The sequence below is a fragment of the Salvia splendens genome, chromosome 14 (assembly GCF_004379255.2).
Source record: "Salvia splendens isolate huo1 chromosome 14, SspV2, whole genome shotgun sequence".
Classification (NCBI taxonomy): Eukaryota; Viridiplantae; Streptophyta; class Magnoliopsida; order Lamiales; family Lamiaceae; genus Salvia; species Salvia splendens.
Genome location: NC_056045.1, coordinates 26,310,343 through 26,331,457, shown reverse-complemented (window position 1 = coordinate 26,331,457; position 21,115 = coordinate 26,310,343). Strand labels below are relative to the sequence as shown.

Here is a 21,115-nt window from a genome sequence, read left to right as displayed (position 1 = left end):
GATCCTTATCTAGCCTACGGAGTTCGGCAGCAAAAGCCGACAAGTGCCTCCAAGAATTCGGAGTCACCTGACCTAAAGGGAGTTGAAAAAAATCAAGAAGCTCTGCAAAAGGTGGGGGAAGAGGGAAACGAAGCCCGCATTCTAAGCAGGCTTCGTAAACGGTGGCATAACCCTCCGGCGGGTCGTTAGCCCTATGATCATCGTCGGGAACCACCGCCTTCCCCCCGGGAAGAAGATATTTTTCGTGTAGAGATATCACGGTGTCCTTACTCAAGACGCTGTGAAAGTATTCTACAGTCTTCTCCCCGGACTCTTTCCGGCTAGAAGACCCCTTGCCCCCTTTCCTACCGCTACCTAACTCAGAAGAAGAAGAAGAAGACATGGTTCTTACTCTTTGCAAAATCTGAAGAAATTCTGAAGAAATTCTTGAAAGCGGAAGGAAATTTTTACGCAAAAGAGACAGAGTGCAGAAGAAGCAATAGCAAAAGTATTCAAAGGATGAAGAAAGGGCGTATTTATCAGATTCGGAGAAGATTTCAAAATCATCGCACCGTTTCGAATCCCACCTTTTTAGGATTCAACGGCCGGATTTTACTGTCGCATTTAATGCAGTCACGCGCAAGGCACGTCCCCTGACGTCAGCCTCCCCCGTACCTTTATCAAAATGCCGAAGTGACTCGCTTCGCCGAAGTGATTCACTTCGTTTTTCGGGGGGGGGTAGTGATGGGGTACGTACTAAACAAGCCCAATAGCAGTGACGGCCCATCAGCCCAAAGCCCAAGGAAGAGTATCAGTTCGGCATTACCAAAGAGTTCGGCCCCAGCCTACAGCTCGGTAAAAGCCGACCAATCAAGCCCTACTCTCAGATCGGCAAAAGCTGCTCGGCAATAGTTCAGCAGTTCGGTCTCAGTATTCGACCGAACTGGGAGATAGTGGACCCATGCAGGATCTCATGACCACTACACGATCTATTTAGTGGTGTCAAATCATGCAGGATCTCATGCGGGATAAGCGGACCAAACAAAGAGGTAGTGGACCCATGCAGGATCTCCATGACCTCCACGACATCCACAACCATCATTAGCGGTGATGCAAGCCACGATCTTAGTTCAATGTATAAATAGAACTTAGATCAGATAGACTGGGGTTAAGCTCTCTGGAGAGATCAAATATCAAATAGCAAGTCTGTATTGTAAGCTGTAGAAAACAGATCAAGCAATACAACTCTGCCCTCTTTTCTTCCCGTGGACGTAGATTTACCTCAGTAAATCGAACCACGTAAATCTCTGTGTCGTGATCTGTATTTTCCAGCATTCATCACCATCAAAAATTCGCCAAACCATCAAGCTCCTCTTTGATGTTAAGTTAATAGTTATGGATAGTCATGGGTTTTCGGAATAGGGAACCACCCTTGGGAAGGGAACAACAGCTAGAAACGGTTGCTAAGTTTAGGAGCAAAGTCTGATGAGTGTGTCAGCGTGGGTGTTTTTACTCCCTCCGTCAGTCCCGGACTACTTGCACTTATTTCCTTTCTGGGTGTCCCAAGTTATTTGTACTCTTTCCATTTTTAGTAAAAATTATCACCTACAGCCGCAATTGTTGACTTTGTTATACACTTATTCCTTAATCTCTATGCCGAAAAAGAAATGTGTGAGTAGTCCGGGACGGAGGGAGTATATTGTTTTTGGTTGCTACTTGTAACTAATGCTTGTAGCACATCACATGGTTGTTTCTATCTTAACTTTATGCATGTGATAGATACTTTGTTTTTCTTTTATCCATACCCTATATTTTGATAGGACTTAGTCAAGAGAAAAAAATGCTTTTAAATATTAATTATTGTTTTTTTTGTGTGGATCTTTTATGAGAAAAAAATAAAACCCAAATCGCGTAATTCATTGGTGGGAATTTAATTTGCTCTGAATTATTTTTTAGAAAATAATTCTCTTTTCTACAAGTTCTATACTTTTAACCTCTCATATCCAATTCTGTTATATCAAGAAAATATTTAAATTGGCAAGTAGTATTACTACATAAAAAAATCACAGAATCTTTTTAGTTATATTTCAAGTAAACAAGCATAAGATGAATAAAAAGGGAGTAGAGTCTGAATAAAACTGAATTGATGTAAATGACAAAAAATTATTATATCTGCACATGTGTACACTAGCTTGACTCTCTCTTATTTCTTGATTAATTTTCCATTTGAGAATAGTTTAGGCGATATTATTGATGGCATAAGCTAAAACCACTATTATTGAGTTCCATGTGACTGCACATGAACTACTTGTTTGACATAATTATATATAATGATGTATTTGATCATAATCTATTGTTGAATTTCTTTTACTGCTTGAATTAATTATTAATTACCATACTTTTACCTTAAATTTATTTTGCTTCGATTCATAACATGTCATGCAAAAAAATAATAATGAAGTAAATGTATAAATAAAAACAAACACTCTATTGAAAATAATTAAACACCGAACGTATAATAACAAAAATCCGTGTAAACACCATATAATATAGAGTACCAAAAATTCATACTGTTGAAGTACTCGCTTGCACCCTGTTCTTAATTATTAATTGTCTGTTAATATTAAATCATGTCAGTGGCGAATCCAGGATTTTTGGTTTGGGGTGCGTAAATTATCACCACAATATAGAACTTCAAAATCCGAAAGATCAATTTTCTTCTCTTTATTTTGATTTTGAACAAAATCTTTGTTTTCTATTTTTTGCTTAAGAAAGTTCATCATATATAAAAAATGGATTAATGAAAAATTTAAAATAAATTTTGCAGAATGTATTTTTTAATTAAAAAAATCATCTTTTGACTTATTTTAGGTAAAAACTTCAATTACTTAAAAAAACGTGCATCCTTACCATTTTCTATATAATTTATTTCTCATGTTTTACGTCAAATATGTTTTTCATATTTTATGTATGATCATAAACGAGCATTGAGGAAAAGTTTGATTTTAAAATATATATTCTTCAACAAAAAGTAAAAATTGAAGAAAACAAAGCCACAAGAGCATCCACATCCGTGCTCTTGGCAACGAGCACGGATGTGGGCCCGGAACCACTTTTACTCCCTGCTCTTAGGCAAGAGCACAACATCCACATCCGTGCTCTTCCGCAAGGACATGCTCAAGGGTCCCACCATTCTATTATTCAATTTAAATAAAAATATTTTCACAATATTTAAATGCATTAAAAATAACCGGAATAATATTATAAATTACAAAAAAATAAAAAATTACATAATTAAAATCCTAAAAATTAAAATTTTCTTCATTAAAGTCTTAAAAATTAAAAATTACATAATTTAAATCCTAAAATTTAAAAATTACATAATTAAATTCATAAAATTAAAAAAACCCACTACTCGTGGTCGAATTTCGCCCAAATGGATGATGAATGTGTGTATTTATAGATGATTTTGGTATTAATTTTTTTTAAAAAATTTCAAAAAAATGGTAATAAAATCTATATATTTTTGGGAATCCAAAAATATATATATATATTGTTTTAAATTTTTGGTATTATTTTTTATTTTAAAAAAAAAAGAAAAAGAAAATGCCAACGGCCAATAGAAATGCGCCACGGTGCCGTGCCGCTGGCACGGACGGACAGCGGTGTGCTCTCCGCTGTGGATGCTCTAAGAGAGCTACAAATGAGTGTAAGAAAGAAAAGTGTACTATAAAAGAAGTGTGCAGAAAACAAAAAATCAAGTGATTAAAATATGAAAATTGAAAGAAAGTTGATTTAAATCTAAATGATATTAAACAAAGAGTAATAACTAAAACATAAAGTCAAAGAGTAATAATTAAAACATAGTGTCATGTAAGAGAGTAAGAAAGAAAGAGACGCATTCAGCCATAACACTGGAGACTCCAACCACTGCACCTTTTTGATTACATATACCTATTTAAGATTTCAATATACTAGTTATAAAATTTTAGGGGTATAGTTGTATCCCTTGTTCCTTACTAGATACTCCGCTAAATCATGGACAAAAAAACTAATTATAGAAGAATAATCACGGTAGTTACCTTCAATTAGTGGTAACGTGTTCAAAGCATGACAGTTAACTTTAATTAATTACAAACAGAAGTAGTTGAGATTTTTCCAAGATATGGGTATCCTTGCATGATCTCTCCTTAATTTCTATTTAATCACCATTGTCCTTAAATTATCAATCATGCTTGAGTTGGTAATATTCCCTCAAACGAATTCAAATTGTTTATCATGAAATAAAATTCCATCTTTCATTTTATTATTTTATTTTTAAATAGTAATCTATCCATCTTATACTAGAGAGTCATGCACGTATATGCAATTAGTCATATATATTAAGCCAGCACTGAATTAGTTAAGTTTAATCCCTTCAAGGCTTAAAGTAATTTTCAACTACTTATGTGTATGCTCGTTATAAATAGACGCATTGATTATTTTATTTTATTTTTGAAGGTGACGCATTGCTATTAATTCTTATTTTTCCACTATAATTGACTTAGACATTTAACTAGACTTACAAGCTTAAATCGGTTATATGTATGCATGTCCGGTTGAGAAATATTTCTACCTTTTTTATATGAGAAAAAAAATGCTCCAATCATAAAAAGTGGTGAGCACACAAAAAATAAAAGAAACCAAATTAAGCGAGAGAACCCAACAAAAAGCAGAACCGATAAATCACGTCGAATAACAAACACAAGAAAGAAGCAAGTTTCACAATAGGAGATAATCGAACAAATCTTATGAAATTATTAAATTTTCAACCATTTGTCTCCATAGAAAAGAAAAATCCGAGCACCAATCATGCACCCATGTACCCATGCATCACCTAAGTCTTTTCTCATGTGTTTCTCTCCCAATACATTTGCTTAATTTTTGTTAATTATATTAATAACAATACTAATAAAAAGCTGCTTTAATTAAACAAGAACTCTTACCTAGTTAACGACCTTTAAATTTGTAAGCTAGTAGAGAATCTGACAAGTTTTTAAGGTGATACTTACAACTTTTATAAAGAATTTTTTAAAAATTGTTATAAAAAAAGTGTATTTTTACAACAATAATATAAAGATAAAATCATGAAACAAAGAGAGAGAGAGAGAGAGAGATGTGTGTGGTGAAGCAAAAACTGAAAAGAAAAACATCTGAAATGAAATGATCTCATCATCATCTCCCGCTTAATCCACTGACAAAAATCACATGTTGAAGCAGACAATTTCAGACCCACCGATATTCTCCATCCCACATGCTCATCTCAAAATTAACCTATTATTGAAAACAAGAATTTAGTTATGATAATGATAATGTTTTTGCCAGCATTGCAGTCCTGGATTTACACATGGATGTATGGACCATGCTTCCATCCAACAACCATCCCTCATTGTGGCCTCTGTCTCCATTTCCTTGTTTCTTTTACAATTCCCTATTTCAATCATTCTCTGCATATTGCATCCATTCAATCCTTTAACTCATATATTGTTCACTTCCCTCCCTTAAAGATTTGATTTTGGGAATTGGGGCTTCCTTTGTTTTCTTGCTTGACCTATCATTTTTATGATTCTTGAAGATATGAATTGATATGGTGTTGATTCTTGAGAAATAGTATCTGATTTTCCATAGACTAGGGCACTGTGTAGTGTAGCTGTGTAGGTAGGCTTTGTTGGATAAAAGGGGGAGATAGTTTGGATTGGTGGAGTGTTGGAGGAAAGGGAGTAAACATGGCTGCAAAACTGTTACATTCTTTGACAGATGATAACATTGAGCTGCAGAAGCAAATAGGATGTATGAATGGCCTTTTTCAGCTGTTTGATCGCCACCATGTCCTCACTGGTGGCAGGCACAAACATGGTACTAATTCATAGCTACAAGTGTTGTAACTATGTTTAATTGTCTTCTTTTGCAAGTGTCATAGAGGCTTAGTTCCTTTCCTTGTTTGCCTGTGTCATTGCAGGAATCTCAGACTACAATGCTGCTACTCTGGAAGGGGACGAGCACGTTAGATCTGCATCTACAGTAAGTCTCTTCGGCCCTTTTTGGTATGATGGAATGGAGGATGGAATGTAATTGAAATGCAAAAGAATTGTGATTTCATTTCTATCTTCATTCTGTTCCATCATACCAAGAAGGGTCTTATATTTTGAAACATTGAGGGCTCTTTTGATCGATAGAGATTTCCTAATTGTATCTAAATGAATCATAAGCTGATAGCTATTATTCAGGCTTCAATTTAGAAATGTGGTTTCTTTGCTTTTGTCATTGCATTTTGCTTATCCTTTTAGCTTGCTGGTGTTTGTCTGCTCCAATAGTCGTTTAACAGAAAAGATGAGATCATTGCCATTAGTTTGCAATTCTTTTCCATAGAGAAATAGTAACATTTATGGTCATGGCATTATTAGGAGAAGATCCCAGTCAAGAATGTCCAAGAGAGGCAAAGAATCTCGAATGCATCACCCCGGGCTTCTTTGTCCTCATTGTCACGTTCATCCTCCTCCTCGTCCCTCGAATGCAGCAGAGTTACTCAGTCAGAAGCCGCTTCCTTTGAAAGAATCATCTTCCCTGAGACCCATTCTAGGGACCCTGCTGCTTCGTCCCCTCAGTTTAGCCGACACATTCGTGATCTGGTGAAGGACTCCATGTACCGAGATCCTGCCATCAAGAGCCGAGGCTCGCCAAGGCTGCAGCATTCTGAGCTGATGAATGATGATGTGAAAGAAACTGTTATAGCTGCTGCACCTCAGCATCAAGAAGCGCCTAAGCGTCATAGCGAAGGAAGACGCCTCATGAGGTCGTTATCCTATCAATCAAGAGACGAGTATCCGTCTCTGACCGCTAGAGACGCCCCCCGGTTTTCCTATGACGGAAGGGAAGCAAATCGGTTCACGTTGGATTCAAGGGATGTCTCCAAATCCATCCTCAAGATCAAAGACCTCCCCCGGCTTTCGCTAGATGCTAGTAAGGCCGGTCCAGTGAGGAGCTCTGTGCAGCAGGATAGTGGTGTTGACTGTGATGGAAAGACTCAATCTGCCCGGCCACCTAGTGTCGTGGCGAAGCTGATGGGTCTCGAGACACTGCCTCGTTCCGTTGACACCAGTTCTGGTGTATCTAAGAGCTCTCAAGATAAAGACTTGATCGATAAGTCAAGGCCATTAGCAGAGGCAGAGGAAAGCAAGATGCGGAGAGAGCCTAGCTCGCCACGTTGGAGGAGTCCCGATTCTTCTATGAAGCCTCTGTCGCGATTTCCACTTGAGCCAGCGCCATGGAAGCACACGGAGGGGAAGAGTAGTTCTCAGAAACCACGGCCTAAAGTTATGAGAGGTGCAGCAATGGCAGAAGCTACATTCCCCTCTGTTTACAGTGAGATCGAGAAGCGATTGAAGGATCTTGAGTTTACACAGTCTGGAAAGGATCTCAGAGCACTCAAACAGATTTTGGAAGCAATGCAGTCTAAGAAGCCGCTGCAAACCCCAAAACAAGAGCATGAGGAAAAGCAGTTGAGACCGAAACACGAGGAGCCTCTTGCTTCCACGAAGAGGGCATCAAGGCATTCCGAGCCTCCAATAGTGATCATGAAACCTGCTAAAGATCCGAGCTATAAATCCATCCAGCGCGATTCGTCAGTGAAAAACGACACGGCCCTAAAGGCTACACATGTTTCAACAAGATTACAACACTCGGTGAAAGATGGCTTGGGGAAGAGCTCAGGGTCAATCAGTCCTAGATTACTACAGAAGAAACTCGAGCTGGAAAAAAGAGCTCGACTGCCCACTCCCCCTGATTCAACCAAGCTCAGAAGACAGCCGAGCAAGCAGCTAGGAGAGTCCAATTCCCCAGGAGGAAGACGAAAACCAAAACTGAGTGAAGTAAATGAGAATGTGGTTCGTTTGAGTGCTTCAGTTCCTCGCACAAGCAGTGCATCAAGGGAAGCGTCGGAATCTATGCTAACTGACTCCTCAGTAGAGCAGGTCTGTAATGTTTATGTGATAACATATTCAATTGATTTCATCTATAAGTATGTTAACTTGTGTTATTATTTTCTCCAGATTCACACTGAGCACTCGAGCCCTGTATCGGTTCTTGACAACAGATTTCACTCAGAAGATTCACCTTCTTCACTCACATACAAAGGTGAACTCTTTTATTCATCATGTGATCATGATATCTAAAATGATATAGCAATCACATTGTATGTGCAAATGTTGATGGGATTCTTTTCCAATTAATGTCTTCATATTTCAATTGCTTTACAGTGGAGAAAGAGAAGGACTCAAACATCGTTCGAGGAAGCTCTGAAGACAACAGCATTCCGAGTTGGAAGGAATATGGTTTCACATCAGAGATGAATCAAAACAAGCTCCAAAGCATCGAAAACTTAGTTCAGAAGCTGAGGCGCTTCAACTCCAGCCACGACGAGGAAGGTACGGACTACATAGCCTCACTGTGTGAAAACACTGATCCAGACCACAGATACATCTCCGAGATCCTATTAGCCTCAGGGCTCCTCCTCAGAGACCTGACGGACTTCCAGTTCCATCCATCGGGCCATCCTATCAACCCGGAGATGTTCCTAGTGCTGGAGCAGACAAAGTCAGGCAGCGTGCTCCGCACCACCCCGGAGAAGAGGAAGCTCGTGTTTGACACTGTGAATGAGATTCTTGGCAGGAAACTGGCGCCAGCCGATCCCTGGCTGAGACGGCTGGAGCTGACTAGGACGGCCACAAACGCGCAGAAGCTCCTCAGAGAGCTGTGCTCAGAGATTGAGAGGCTGCAAGGCGGGAAAGTGCAATGCAGCAGCAGGGGCTCGGGCGAGGACGAGGAGAGATGGAAGGGAGTGGTGTGCAGAGATGTTATGCATCATGGCTGGATGGGGTTCGATGATGAGATATCGTGCGCTGTTCTTGACATCGAACGCTCCATATTTAAGGATTTGGTTAACGAGATTGTGATCGGAGAGGCTGCTGCTTGTGCTTCTACTACTGGTTTGAAAATCAAACCAGTAGCTAGAAGGAGACCCTTTGCCAACTAGTTTGCAGTTGCATTTGTTGTTCCAATTTGTCATTTCCTCACTTGATTTCAAACTAATTTTTAGTGAGGTATCTATAATTCCATATATACAATAACATTAATGTGACTTTTCACAAGTTTAGCATTAGTCATAACGAAAATGCACATATATAAGTATATGCTTATACTGTCACTGTCAATACTAATTCATGTTCATATCATTGAACTAACTGCCTATATATTTGAAAATATTAATTAAATAAATAAACATACAAAGTATTCTGCTATTATATGAAATGAAATAACCCTACATCACAAAACCACCCCATATAACATCTAGTCTGGAGAATTGCTATGTTCTTTACTGTGTTTTGCTAGAAAATGTTAGATTTGGACTATTAGGATAAATATTTATGCTTTTACATATCAATTGGTATAGGATGTTAACAAGGCTTCCATAGCATAGTGGTATTGCGTTCGCTTCGTAAGCGAAAGGTCGCGAGTTCGATCCTCGCTGGGAGCTTATTTCACATATTTTTGTTTTACTTTTACTTTTCTCTCATTTTTTTTTCTAATTTTTTGTATGGCTTTTTCAGTATTTGTTTCAATGGCTGATCGGGATGGGGTCGGGGTTGATCGATCTCATGAGTATCGAAAAACTCAATTAAAGTCGGCCTTTTGAGTTTCACTCAGAGTGTGCGGCAGCTCCGCCCCAAACCTTTGGACTAGGGTTAACTTGAAATTGACATAATCTATAATTTCAGTTCTTGACATGAGCAATAATAATTTTGTACAAGTAAATTGAATTGACATGTGATGGTCCCCTTTGTTGCTTGAGTCCTACTACATTGATAAGAGAGGACCAAGCTAGTACTAAAACTGCAAATCCTTTTTTTTTAATTCTGCTTTATTTGTTGGTTTAGTATTATTGCTTCATCTCTCATGCATTAGCCATTATGTGTGGGTGGTGATGTGTGATGTTACAGTCTCATTCATATCCCAGCAAACAGAATTTTCAACTTCACTTTAATTTCTTCTCTCTCTTCCACCATACTCTTCTTCTTGGCCGTTATGCTCTTTTTTAGGGGTTTTTTAGCTTGCTTTTAGGTGTGGGGTTAGTGTCACCAGAGAGATAAGAGCCCTTAAATTAAATTAATCATCTTTTTGTTTATCAACTGGAAAATTCATTGTCAATTTGTATACAAAATGTATGAACGGATTAATTATATACAACTAATTAATCAGGTTGGAGGTGTAGATCAGCTAGATATACCATTTATTAATTAATAATAGTAATTATATTACCTTCTTAGCCGCATTATTTATAACACATTTCTAATTTTGACACATGTATTTAGAAGAATTGCAAAGTGGTGTGAGAAATATAAGGAGTGTTATTTAAAGATGTTTCGAAAAGAAAACATGTCATATTTTATATGGGACGTTAGTGTGCAATCTTTCTTCATCAAATATTAATATACACCTAGCTAGTATGCATACATGCTATAATAAACAAGTATTATATGCATAAAATTAGGTTTTCGTATTCAAGAGTAGGGTTTCACATGCATCTATATTACTTATTGGTTTAGTTCTTCCAAATTGGGGTCACAATTTTCAATTTTACATTCATAAAATTTTGTAATATCCTAGCTTAATTTAATTTACCTCCTCTTCTTCCTCTTATTTCCAATCTAACTCCTACCTGTTTTTTAGTTATTTTGCGGCTTTTCAGTTTTTCAGAAAACATTTCCATTAACTCGGTATTGCAGTAAAAGTAATTACCAAATAATGGATATATATATTTGCTAACTACTATACCTAGCTAATCTTGAACATATTTATGCATATCACTGGGTCATCAAATATCCTCACTGTCATTTCGAATTGTTCATATCATTGGGTTTTGTGCGATCTTGCCAAGTGTATCTTTCATAAAATATTACTACTATATGTACTTATTATGGAATAGTAACACAATCCAAATTATATGCATTTAAAGCATCTGCAAATATTTTCAAATTCAACACTTTATAACGTATCTTGTATGCATTTGATTCCATTAGTTAGTACTATCTCATCCGTCCCGCATTAACGGTCACATTTACTTTTCTGCATTCATTTTGTAAAAATAATACTAATAAATAGTTAAAGTGGAAAAATAGTAAAGTAAGAGAGAGAATAATGTAGAGAAGAGACTAAAGGCTCATTTTGGTCCTTAACATATTGCGATTTTATGATTTTGGTCCAAAACATTATCTTTTGAATTATTCGGTCCCTCACAAATAAAAACGGGTCACATTTGGTCCATTTTGGACGGTTCCGTCAAATTTGACGGAAATTCCCCCCTACAGCATCTCCGCCTCCAAGCTCCACCATACCATCACCTTCGGTCCTCCTCCTCCCTCTTTCTATCTCTGTCATGTCCTTCTCTCGCTCTTTTCTTCTCAATTAGAAGTTCCAAATTGAAACACGGCCTTCTCGGTGTCATCCCCCTCTGCCTAAGAATCGATTTCGTGGCACCCACATTTCTCCTCGGACATGCCGGCTTCCGACTCCCGGTGTTCGGCCGCTGCTGCTCACCGTCAAGTCGTCGTCTCGCCTCCTCTCCCTCTCCCTCACCCTCGACCCTTCCATCGACCACCTCCCCCTCGCCCTCACCGTCGTCCAGGCACCCTCCGCTACGGCTGCCTCCCTCGTCGCAGTTCCACCTCCTCCTCTCAAATCGTGGCTGCGGCAACACCGGAAGGTGTTGTCGTCGCTAATTTCGTCGGAGATGAAATCGATCGGATACACCCCCGATTGCGGCACCTGCAATTACCTATTTCTGACTCTTTTGAAAATCGGTCAATTTGGGGAAGCGGTGGAGGTGTTGAAAGGGATGGGGAGGGCAGGATGCGTCCCCGATTGCGACAACTACGGGGGATTGATTGCTGAGTTGAGCGAGGTGAGGAAGGTGGACGCCGCAGCGGAGGTGGTGAGGGAGATGATGTAAGGAGGGGGTGAGGCTGAGGGATGAGACGGTGACGACGGTGGGTGAGGCTGAGGGATGATGGAAGGTGGACGTCGTGGCAGAGGTGGTGAGTGAGGTTCGGGTTTAGGCTTTCTGTCAAATTTGACGGAATCGTCCAAAATGGACCACATGTGACCCGTTTTTATTTGTGAGGGACCGAGTAATTCAAAAGATAATGTTTTGGACCAAAATAAAAAAATCGCAATATGTTAAGGACCAAAATGAGCCTTTAGTCAACTATTTATTTTCATTTTTACAAAACGAGTGTAGAAAAGTAAATATGACAGTTAATGCGGGACGGATGTAGTAGCTTTTAAAATGAGCATGTCTACTGCACAGACATATTTTGCAGTCTTAGCTAGATAGATTTCTTTTTAGGCAAAATAAATACTACTCACATTTCGGAGAACTAATTGCGGACTAACACAAACCTCAAAGGAGGGTGGTAATATATAATGTTTATAATATTTGAAAATAAAAAAGGGTTTAAAACATTTGAGAATATATGATATAGTATTTATTTCTGTCCTAAAAAGAACTTGTAGTCTAATCACATAAAAGCTTGTAATTGGGGAGTAATTCCCATATGAATATCCTCCAACTTTATTACTTAACTGAAATATTAGTATTCAAAGACCATCTATGGGAGCATGAATTTATTAGCTACAACATCACAATAAAGTTAAATTTCTTAAAATTATATAAAGACGTCAATTGACGTATCTCAAGTTATGCTCTGTAATAAATCATTGCATGAAAAGTAATAAATTTACCTGCAGATTATTAATTGCCTTATCTGCACATAAGAGATATATAAAATGCATGCCTCTATATATATGCATCTCCTGCTTAAAAAAGTTCTCTCAATCAATCCACAGTAAACATATTCTATATTCCACAAAATAAAGGAAATTAAAGTTATGAGTATAAATCAATACAAAAGAAGCAATATAGAGTGCAATATTACTAGTATAACAATATTACTAAGTATGATATGTTTCTCACAAGAATTAAAACTATAGAAACAAACTCTATATAAGTAGAATCACTTACCAATGCACCAATGTGATGAGCACCTCACTTCTTCGACGAAATTAAAGTTATAACATAGCTATATATGATATGAACTAAGTCTCATTCTCTTTATCATTCTCGCTTGAATGAAGAGATGCATTCAAACTGAAAGATCTCATTGATGAATTCTGCAACTGCAAATCCCTAAACTGATCATTCGTCGCTGCGAAGTAGGGCTGAAAATGCGCAGCAGATGGAGACATGTAAATCTGAGAGCTCGAAGCTTGAGACGACGAAGAGAGGCTGCAGTTGGAATTGTCTTCATGATGATGGCGGTTCGAGAAGCCAAACCCTAACCCCCCAAATTGAGACAATGACAAATCTGGAGGCTCCAATTGGAAGTAGTTAGGGTTTGCAAATTGAGTACTGTTTAGTGGGAATAAGTTCTGTGCCACAAATCCACCAAAACCCTCTTGATCATCACTCCACCTCTCTCTCTCCCTGAACAGATTTGGAGAGAGAAACTCAGAAGCATAAGGGTGATGATCATGATGATTAGGCAATATTGATGGTGGCTGGTGAAATTGGAGGAAGTTTGTGGGAATGGTTGGGAGAGGAGGGAGTTTATCAATGTCTAATTTAGTCGCATCGATCAGCCAATCGATGACCTTGCTAGGCTGGCTGAGGCCGAGCCGTTCTTGTAGATCATAGAGCTGTATTGCAGCAGGAACTGAGAGCCTAATCCTCCTGTCTCTTAACCCTTTCACTGTGCAGACCTTGCTGTGTCTGTCCTTGCCTCCGAAGCCGGGTGCCACTCGCACGATTCTAGGGTTCTTCAAGGTTGATGACCACTGCCTTGGTGAAGGGGAGGAGGTCATTTTGGGGAATTTGGTGTATTCTCCCTCCTCTTCTTTCTTTCCTCCCAAATCTCTCTCTCTTGGATTCATTGTCATATTTGCTTCACCACTTTCTGCATTCACAAAAAATACAATCTTTGATTGATTCTTGAATTTGATTCATGGATTGAATAGTTAAGGGAATTTCAGTTTAGGGATATGGGAAAACCCCATATATAGATAGGTCTAGGATATGGTGTGATCAGCTGGTCCAAAACATTAGCACCTTCATACTTTGTCAGAGAAATTAAAATTCATGAATATATGAAACAAAATTGGCTAGCTAGATCAAGTAAGTAATGTGTTTTTACAAAAATAGAATCTTTGTATAGTAGTGGTTTGAATGAACACAAATTAATATGTATACTAATATGCTCACAATAGGGAAGGAATAAATACCAACTTTGTGACTAGTAATAAACAATCTTTGTCTGCAGAAAGCTATGTCGGTTCTGGACAAGATGAATGTTATGTAAGAAAGGAAAGGAAAGTAAGAAAAAGAAGAGGAAATGAAAAGTTGTGTATGGCTATTATAATAAGAGAGGAGATGTATTTGGGTGATATAACTAGTTGTTGAAGCATATAGTCGGCAGAATTGAATGAGCTAGCTGCAGAAATGGTAATGTAATTGTGATTGTTTTGGGAGACTTTTTTTTATGTTCTTCAATGCATGGGACCAATACTTCTTGCATGCTATAAAAGAAGGGTAACTACTCCTTTATTGACAACTACAAATAGCTAGCTTTATTAGCACAACATTTCAAAGGCATGCCATGCTTCAACCCTAGAGAGAGAGAGAGGTATCTTTCTTTTGTGTTAATTAATGAGAAATAAATTCGTTGTATATTGTGTGGTTCCTAGTACTTAAAAGTGTATAGGCAAACATTATAGGGCAAGAACAAATTAATCAGATTTAATTAAAACGTGTATAATATATGGAGGTTGAATTAGGCGATAATTGATGTAGTTATAAATAGATGAGGGACCAATAATGTATGCAGCTTCTTTAACGCTATTCTGCTTATTGCTGAGGACCACTCCAATATTTTGGCAACCATGTTTACATTTTTCTCCTTGTAGAAACTAAAAAACGATCTGGATCGTTGATTTTAGGATGATCTACGAATGTAGTACAAGAATCAAGAATGCATTAATATCGTATATTATTCAGCAAATATAAACTCATAATATAAGGATAATATTATTTAACCAGAATATATTGAATATTGTTTATCGCAAAATTAGGATAATATTAATTAGGGCCATGATATTTACGAATTTAATTAATTATTTCTATATTAAAATAAGTACTATTAACGACGTGTAGTCGACAAATTGATTAGACTGTTAGAATTAAATTAAATATTAAGAATAAATTATATAAAACAAACACATTTATATGTTATGAGTGCTGATGACAATGGAAAATCTCGTTGCTTTCATTCAATTTTAGTACAAGTCTTCTGTACTCTCAAAGTTTTATTTGCCTTTAAATAGTCACAATGTAATTAATATTTATCGTCTCATATTATTCACATGAAACTTATTTCATTTTAGACTACTTCAATTTTTGTATAAGTAGGGTACCTCATAATTTGCCTACAACTGCAAAAATAAAGGTAGACATTGTTCAAATTAATTTTGTAATTGGCAGATATAAGTACTGTAGACTACTTAACTTTTGCATGAGTGGGTTAACATGTGAGAATTAATTTAAATCACTAAAATAAAAAATCATTATACTAAATTATTGTATTTATAGAAGAAGGATTTTATTTAAATCCATTTTAAGAGACTTTGATTATATATATGGGACCAAACTGGATTACCCCAATTGACCTTTGTTTAAAGTGGTGCATTAGAGCATCTCTAATGCACGGATGTCCACTCGGACATCCACTAGGACTTCCCAAAAACACTTTCTGCCACGTCACTAGGACTTCCCATCCCAGTGCCACGACACTAGGACTTCCCCTGCACAATCCGCCCTTCCCACTAGGATTTCCCGCAATAAAAAAAATCACAAATTCACAAATAAAACAATTTACGTTTACGGAAATAAAATTTCAACACGAATACGAACGGGTGGTGCGAATGAAATGAAGTTCAACGAGCCGTATATATAGAGTTTTAAAAAAAAATTAATACCGGACGTCCGACCCACGCCACAATGGCGGACGTCCGCCCGCCCGTCGCCCGGATATCCGACGTCCTTACGGGACGTCCGTATCCGAGTTGCTTCGTTACAATGGTGGACGTCCCGGTCGCCCGTCGCGGATGTCTGATCGGACGTCCGTCATTGGAGATGCTCTCATATGTGTAACCATCATGCTGCTATTGTACAGAGAGAGACTGTTAGTACAAGTAAGAAATGCCTCCTAAAGCATATATATTCTGTCATCATCATTTTACATCATTCTTTTCTACTACAATTGTAAGAACTTTTCTATTCTTATTATCAAAAAACCCAAACAAGTTATCCAAAACTTGTGACTTCTGGACTTGGAAAGCCAAATATTTCTACCCTTTCTCAATGTGAAATGACAGTCATGAGCATCATAATCAGTATGGAATTCTTGATCCTAAAATGCTGCCTTAGCCCATTTCTATAACTGCTGCTTTCTTTCTGTCTGTCAATGAACTTTTCCATTGGATCAACCAAGGAGAAGTCTTTTAATCACATTCAAACAAAAGATCTAAACTAACAAAGAAAATGCAGAACCCCCCACACAGTGTTTGATTGAGATTTTAAAAGAAATTCTAATGTAAACAAAAATTGGGACCACAAGTACAGTACTGACTTTATGAATTTTGTCTAAGAAAGAGGAAGAAAAAAATAGATGCTTCGTCTAGCTGTATATAATAACAATAGATGTTCCTTAGTCCTGAGCTCCACACCACTTTTTCTCGTACTTTGTTAACCAAGTTTACAAACATGACTTCCAAAAACAAAAATAATTAACCAAGCAGATTCACATATGAATATAAAATTGTCTGAAACCCTAGTTTAATTTCTTAATTAAGAATGAATTCATTACCAAATCAAAATTTGATTGTAATTAAAAATCGATTTTTTCCCACTATATATATATGACATCTAAAATCCTAAAAACTGAAAAAGAAACAATAAGAGATTACGAAAATTAAAACAAAATCTAAAAAATACTAAAATCGTGTTTTCGTCTTTTAAACAATCATGCATCAAAACAGATCCATCCATTACGCAATTTGTATGAGAATTTCAATTCATTCGGAGATTGTGACTTTTTCAACTTCGTCGACTATAATATATGAAAATTAATACACTTGTCTGTATCATACTCTGTCATCAATTGGCCATCACCAATCATCCACTCATCATCTTTACTATGTGTGGCCATCTCCTCTCTCTCTCTCTCTCTCTCTATATTCTTTGCAGGGGAAGAAATTAATGACAATGACAAATTTTGGGATAAGAAAACAAATCTGAACAATGCCACTACTACTAATCTACTACTAGTTGCTGCAGTAAATTATTGCATATGCAGAAATAAAAATTCTGCAGTTTGAATGATAAGTCATTATCTGCTGCAGCAGCTATTTTTTATACGACCTCTTTAAAATAGACAGAAGTGAATCAGAAATAATTAGTAGCTACAGTTAATGCTTGTGCTTCCAATAATACAAATAACATATTATTTGGAGTATAATAAATATAAGTATTCATGGAGTCCTTTTCGCTGCTTATTTAAATGCTAAATAATGGGACAAACTCCTCCCATCCCATGTCCATTTATTAGTGATATCTAAGTTCCTGAAATAGCAAAAAATTGTTTACTAATTAATACTATCACTCTCTATTTAAATTGGTATTTTTCACAGGTATCAATTCCATCAACGAAATGATTGAGAACTTTTGTAATTCTAAATTGATTGAGAGTTTTGAATTTTATGGGAGAAACACGAACGCATATATCAATAATGGCTTCCTCTCTATTCCCACGGTAACTTAAACTCCGAATCTATTTGTTGGAGTAAAAACATCTTATTTTCATATTCTCATAGTCTAATTGAAAAGGTTTTAAAATGTGAAAAAAAACAGACAATACAGGATTGGGCCCCAGTTTCCCTCAAATTAAATAAAACTAGAAAAAAGCCCAATCATGTCTATTCAATGCTATTCTGTTTGGGCCTAAAAAATTAAGAATATCATCACTCTATTATTGAATTTTATTTTATTTTATTTTATTTTTGGTTACGGAACTCTGTTCATGAATTTAGTCATCTATGGTGCCAATATTTGAGCATAGGCCCAATGTAATAATTTTAACGTTTATTAATATAGAAAATTCGCGTATTTTTAATGCAGGTGGCAAGCAATATTTTTTCATTAATTATTTTCGCTGTAATTATTTGATTATCTGGATTAAATACATGATTTTGTTATTTAGACCGATTATGTACCTGTTTGTATAAACTTTTTCGGAAAATTTGCAAGAAAATGCTGGTGAAGGGTGATTTGGTCATTTCGAAGCAAGAAAAATAAACATGGGACGAACTCTGTTTTTATTCAGTGTTTCTAGGGTTTTAGAAGCAGTAGTCTCCAAACCCAAACTAAGTTGTACCCTGTTGCTCATCGGTTGTACGTTCAAGAAATTCATCAACAATGGACAAAACTATGCTTGGAGATTTGGACGCTCTTCCTGAGGCAGACAAGCTCCGAATGTCTTCCATGATCGACCAGCTCCAAATCCGCGACAGGTAATTTGTATGTGCACGATTTTCGGTTTTATGAAATTTTTTGAAAATGGACGACGAATTTCGAGGCATTTAATTCGATCTTTCAGCATACGCTAGCTAAACTGTTAACAGCTCGTCAGGATCGAAGTTTATGCGAGATTTGTAATGCGTGGTGTGAAGGGGTTTGTGTTGATTGATTTTAGATTGGGCGTTTGCAAGTTTAATGTTGTTATGGAAATAATTAGTTAGTTGATTTGTTGATTAATGCTTCTGGAAATTACGAGTCAAACTAAGTAAGGGGCTTGTTCAGCTGTGATGTTGTTCAATTGCGGTTATTCCATTTTGCAAACTGTAATTAATTAACTAGATCATTTGTTCTTTTGAGTTATTTTGATTGTTTAATGGGATTCAATTACTGATTCATGGTCGTATATCCTGAGGGATCTCGTAAGGTTTGCAAACAATAATTCTCGAATGGAAATTGTCCTTTGATAATTTTGGTGAATTTACTCTTTAACATTTTCAACTAAACTTGGGGGATTGATTATAATTTCTTTTTGAATTTATTGCATTTTTTATGCAGCCTTACTCTAAGAAATGCTAATTTTTGCTTTATATGGGTGTTAATGTATTAGCTGTACATGTTTTTACTCTAATTGGAATGGTAATGGTAATAAGTTGATATGGTTGGATGAGTAAGAATTGTTAACCGTGAAGTCTTATTTGACCTGTCAAACATATTACTCCATAACCATTTCAACGAGTATCGCAAAATCCATTTGTAATCCCCATTTCACCATGGTATTAGGTAGTACATTTTTAGTTTATTGTGCCTGACGTCCCTTATCTGTCCTGGATTTGATGTTATAAGAAGCCCATTTTCTTTCTATTCCGTAATAGAGATATATAGCCCTAACTTGTTTCAAGAAGCTGCTTTAGGGAACAGGGCATCCAATTTTTTAAATTTCATTCAGTTAGCTGAAGGTATAAAATAACTTTTTATTTGATTTCTGTCATTATTTCAACTTGGGCATTCGACATTTTTATGGTTTTTTAACAGTTTATGAAGTTGGAGATGTTTGGGTGTTGCTCTTGTTCTTGTAGAACTCAACTCTAAAAGAAATGGCAAGTTTTTTTATGAATCATGCTAAAATGACTAGGAAAATCATAATGGTCTTGCAGATTTTCTTGGTGAGTGATAGCAAGTGGTGATATTTCTTGTTGTAAGATATATCAGTCGATGTTTAATGCTTTAAATGTACTGCGAACAGTGTCCATATTTCTCGATGATTTGTGCTAATCTGTTAATAAAGATACTAACTGAACGTTACAATGATACTCCTCCCTACCAGCTTAAGCTTTTAGATTGGGTGTTCATTCGATATGATGTCTTAACTAGATCACACAAAAGGTTTATGCCTAAATCTCATCTCTCAACCAGTGTCCAGTCATTTATTAGAACACTTTCATGTGCAAGGGTTTGACAAACTTCAAATGTTAGGTGTCCCCTAAGATTATTATGGTGTAGAAAATTTATTTTAAGATTGTAATTTCGGTTTAGCAACCCAATTCAAACTCTTCTTAGCACAACTGGAGCTGCTAGTTGGTTAGAAGAGCATGTTTGTACTGAATAATCTGGTTATTTATGGATCAATATGCGATAATAACTCTTCTTTGTAATTTCTCATGCAGTTTAAGGATGTATAATACACTGGTGGAGAGATGTTTCACTGACTGTGTCGACACATTCCGGCGCAAAACTCTTGATAAACAAGAAGAGACTTGTGTTCGCAGATGTGCAGAGAAGTTCTTGAAGCACTCTATGCGCGTCGGCATGAGATTCGCAGAGCTGAACCAAGGTGCTGCCACACAAGACTAAGATGGCCCTCGCAGCCCATTTCCTCTGAAGTCTTGGGGATTCCCTTACTTTAGTTTTTGAAGATTTGTTTTTTGTTAGGACTTGCTACTGTTGCTACTTTGTTTGGACGCAATAACATAAGGTATCATTTCCCTTAACGTTAATGAGGCTGTTACACACTCCCGCAGCATATTCTTTTCAATTTTGGTTTTGTCAAATATTCTTATAGTACTATAAAATTATCTTTTGGTTTTTACATCATTTTTTTAGTTGCAATTGCAATCGGAACTTGCAATCAATGAGTTGGAGTTAACCTGTTTGCTGTGAATTGTGTTTTCAATCATTCTTTTTAGCAGCTTTTCGATATTTAGTTTCTCATATTACACATTGAAGCAGCATTGTTAATTTTTTGGGTATTATTTACTCATTCACATGTTTATGGGAGCGTAAATAAATAAACCAAGTTAATGTACTCGTGCAAATTTCATATCCACCATTTAATTTGAATATCGTATAATTAAATGTGAATTTCTTTGCTATAGTAAAAAATCCTTCAGTTTTTATGAAAACTTATCACATTTTCAAATA

General features: G+C 36.6%; 4 protein-coding genes and 1 non-coding gene across 6 annotated transcripts; 4 read left to right on the top strand and 1 right to left on the bottom strand.

The window, feature by feature from the left end:
* Window positions 1-5,148: 5,148 nt before the first annotated feature.
* Window positions 5,149-9,175, top strand: LOC121766055 (protein LONGIFOLIA 1-like). Its single transcript, XM_042162388.1, has 5 exons — window positions 5,149-5,874; window positions 5,978-6,039; window positions 6,423-7,988; window positions 8,067-8,151; window positions 8,274-9,175. Exons 1-5 carry the CDS (start codon window positions 5,745-5,747, stop codon window positions 9,047-9,049), a joined length of 2,619 nt encoding a protein of 872 aa, XP_042018322.1. The 5' UTR covers window positions 5,149-5,744; the 3' UTR covers window positions 9,050-9,175.
* A 303-nt stretch (window positions 9,176-9,478) lies between these two features.
* TRNAT-CGU lies at window positions 9,479-9,550 on the top strand. The gene has a single exon. It is a non-coding gene; the product is annotated as a tRNA-Thr (tRNA).
* Window positions 9,551-10,375: 825 nt separating this feature from the next.
* Window positions 10,376-12,022, top strand: LOC121764424 (pentatricopeptide repeat-containing protein At1g06270-like). The gene is made up of 2 exons (XM_042160441.1): window positions 10,376-10,420; window positions 11,483-12,022. Exons 1-2 carry the CDS (start codon window positions 10,376-10,378, stop codon window positions 12,020-12,022), a joined length of 585 nt encoding a protein of 194 aa, XP_042016375.1.
* An 830-nt stretch (window positions 12,023-12,852) lies between these two features.
* LOC121764712 (transcription factor TCP5-like) lies at window positions 12,853-14,577 on the bottom strand. Of its 2 annotated transcripts, none has more exons than XM_042160726.1 (2): window positions 14,350-14,577; window positions 12,853-14,024 (listed from the first exon to the last, which is right to left on the bottom strand). In XM_042160726.1, the coding sequence occupies exon 2, from the start codon at window positions 14,005-14,007 to the stop codon at window positions 13,168-13,170; it is 840 nt and encodes a 279-aa protein (XP_042016660.1). In that variant the 5' UTR covers window positions 14,008-14,024; window positions 14,350-14,577; the 3' UTR covers window positions 12,853-13,167. The 2 variants fall into 2 exon arrangements, with proteins under 2 accessions (XP_042016660.1, XP_042016661.1); XM_042160727.1 differs by having other exon boundaries at window positions 14,354-14,577.
* Window positions 14,578-18,502: 3,925 nt separating this feature from the next.
* On the top strand, window positions 18,503-20,788 carry LOC121763560 (mitochondrial import inner membrane translocase subunit Tim9-like). Its single transcript, XM_042159602.1, has 2 exons — window positions 18,503-18,690; window positions 20,362-20,788. The coding sequence occupies exons 1-2, from the start codon at window positions 18,596-18,598 to the stop codon at window positions 20,546-20,548; spliced, it is 282 nt and encodes a 93-aa protein (XP_042015536.1). The 5' UTR covers window positions 18,503-18,595; the 3' UTR covers window positions 20,549-20,788.
* The last annotated feature ends 327 nt before the right edge of the window (window positions 20,789-21,115 follow it).

Bases quoted from the DNA above. Each gene is read 5' to 3' on its own strand.
- LOC121766055 (XM_042162388.1), top strand. From the start codon at position 5,745: ATGGCTGCAAAACTGTTACATTCTTTGACAGATGATAACATTGAGCTG. The intron at 6,040-6,422 runs GTAAGTCTCTTC...TGGCATTATTAG, and splicing joins ACGTTAGATCTGCATCTACA to GAGAAGATCCCAGTCAAGAA. The intron at 8,152-8,273 runs GTGAACTCTTTT...ATTGCTTTACAG, and splicing joins TTCTTCACTCACATACAAAG to TGGAGAAAGAGAAGGACTCA.
- LOC121764424 (XM_042160441.1), top strand. From the start codon at position 10,376: ATGTATTTAGAAGAATTGCAAAGTGGTGTGAGAAATATAAGGAGT. The intron at 10,421-11,482 runs GTTATTTAAAGA...CTTCTCAATTAG, and splicing joins GTGTGAGAAATATAAGGAGT to AAGTTCCAAATTGAAACACG.
- LOC121764712 (XM_042160726.1), bottom strand. From the start codon at position 14,007: ATGACAATGAATCCAAGAGAGAGAGATTTGGGAGGAAAGAAAGAAGAG.
- LOC121763560 (XM_042159602.1), top strand. From the start codon at position 18,596: ATGGACAAAACTATGCTTGGAGATTTGGACGCTCTTCCTGAGGCAGAC. The intron at 18,691-20,361 runs GTAATTTGTATG...TTTCTCATGCAG, and splicing joins CAGCTCCAAATCCGCGACAG to TTTAAGGATGTATAATACAC.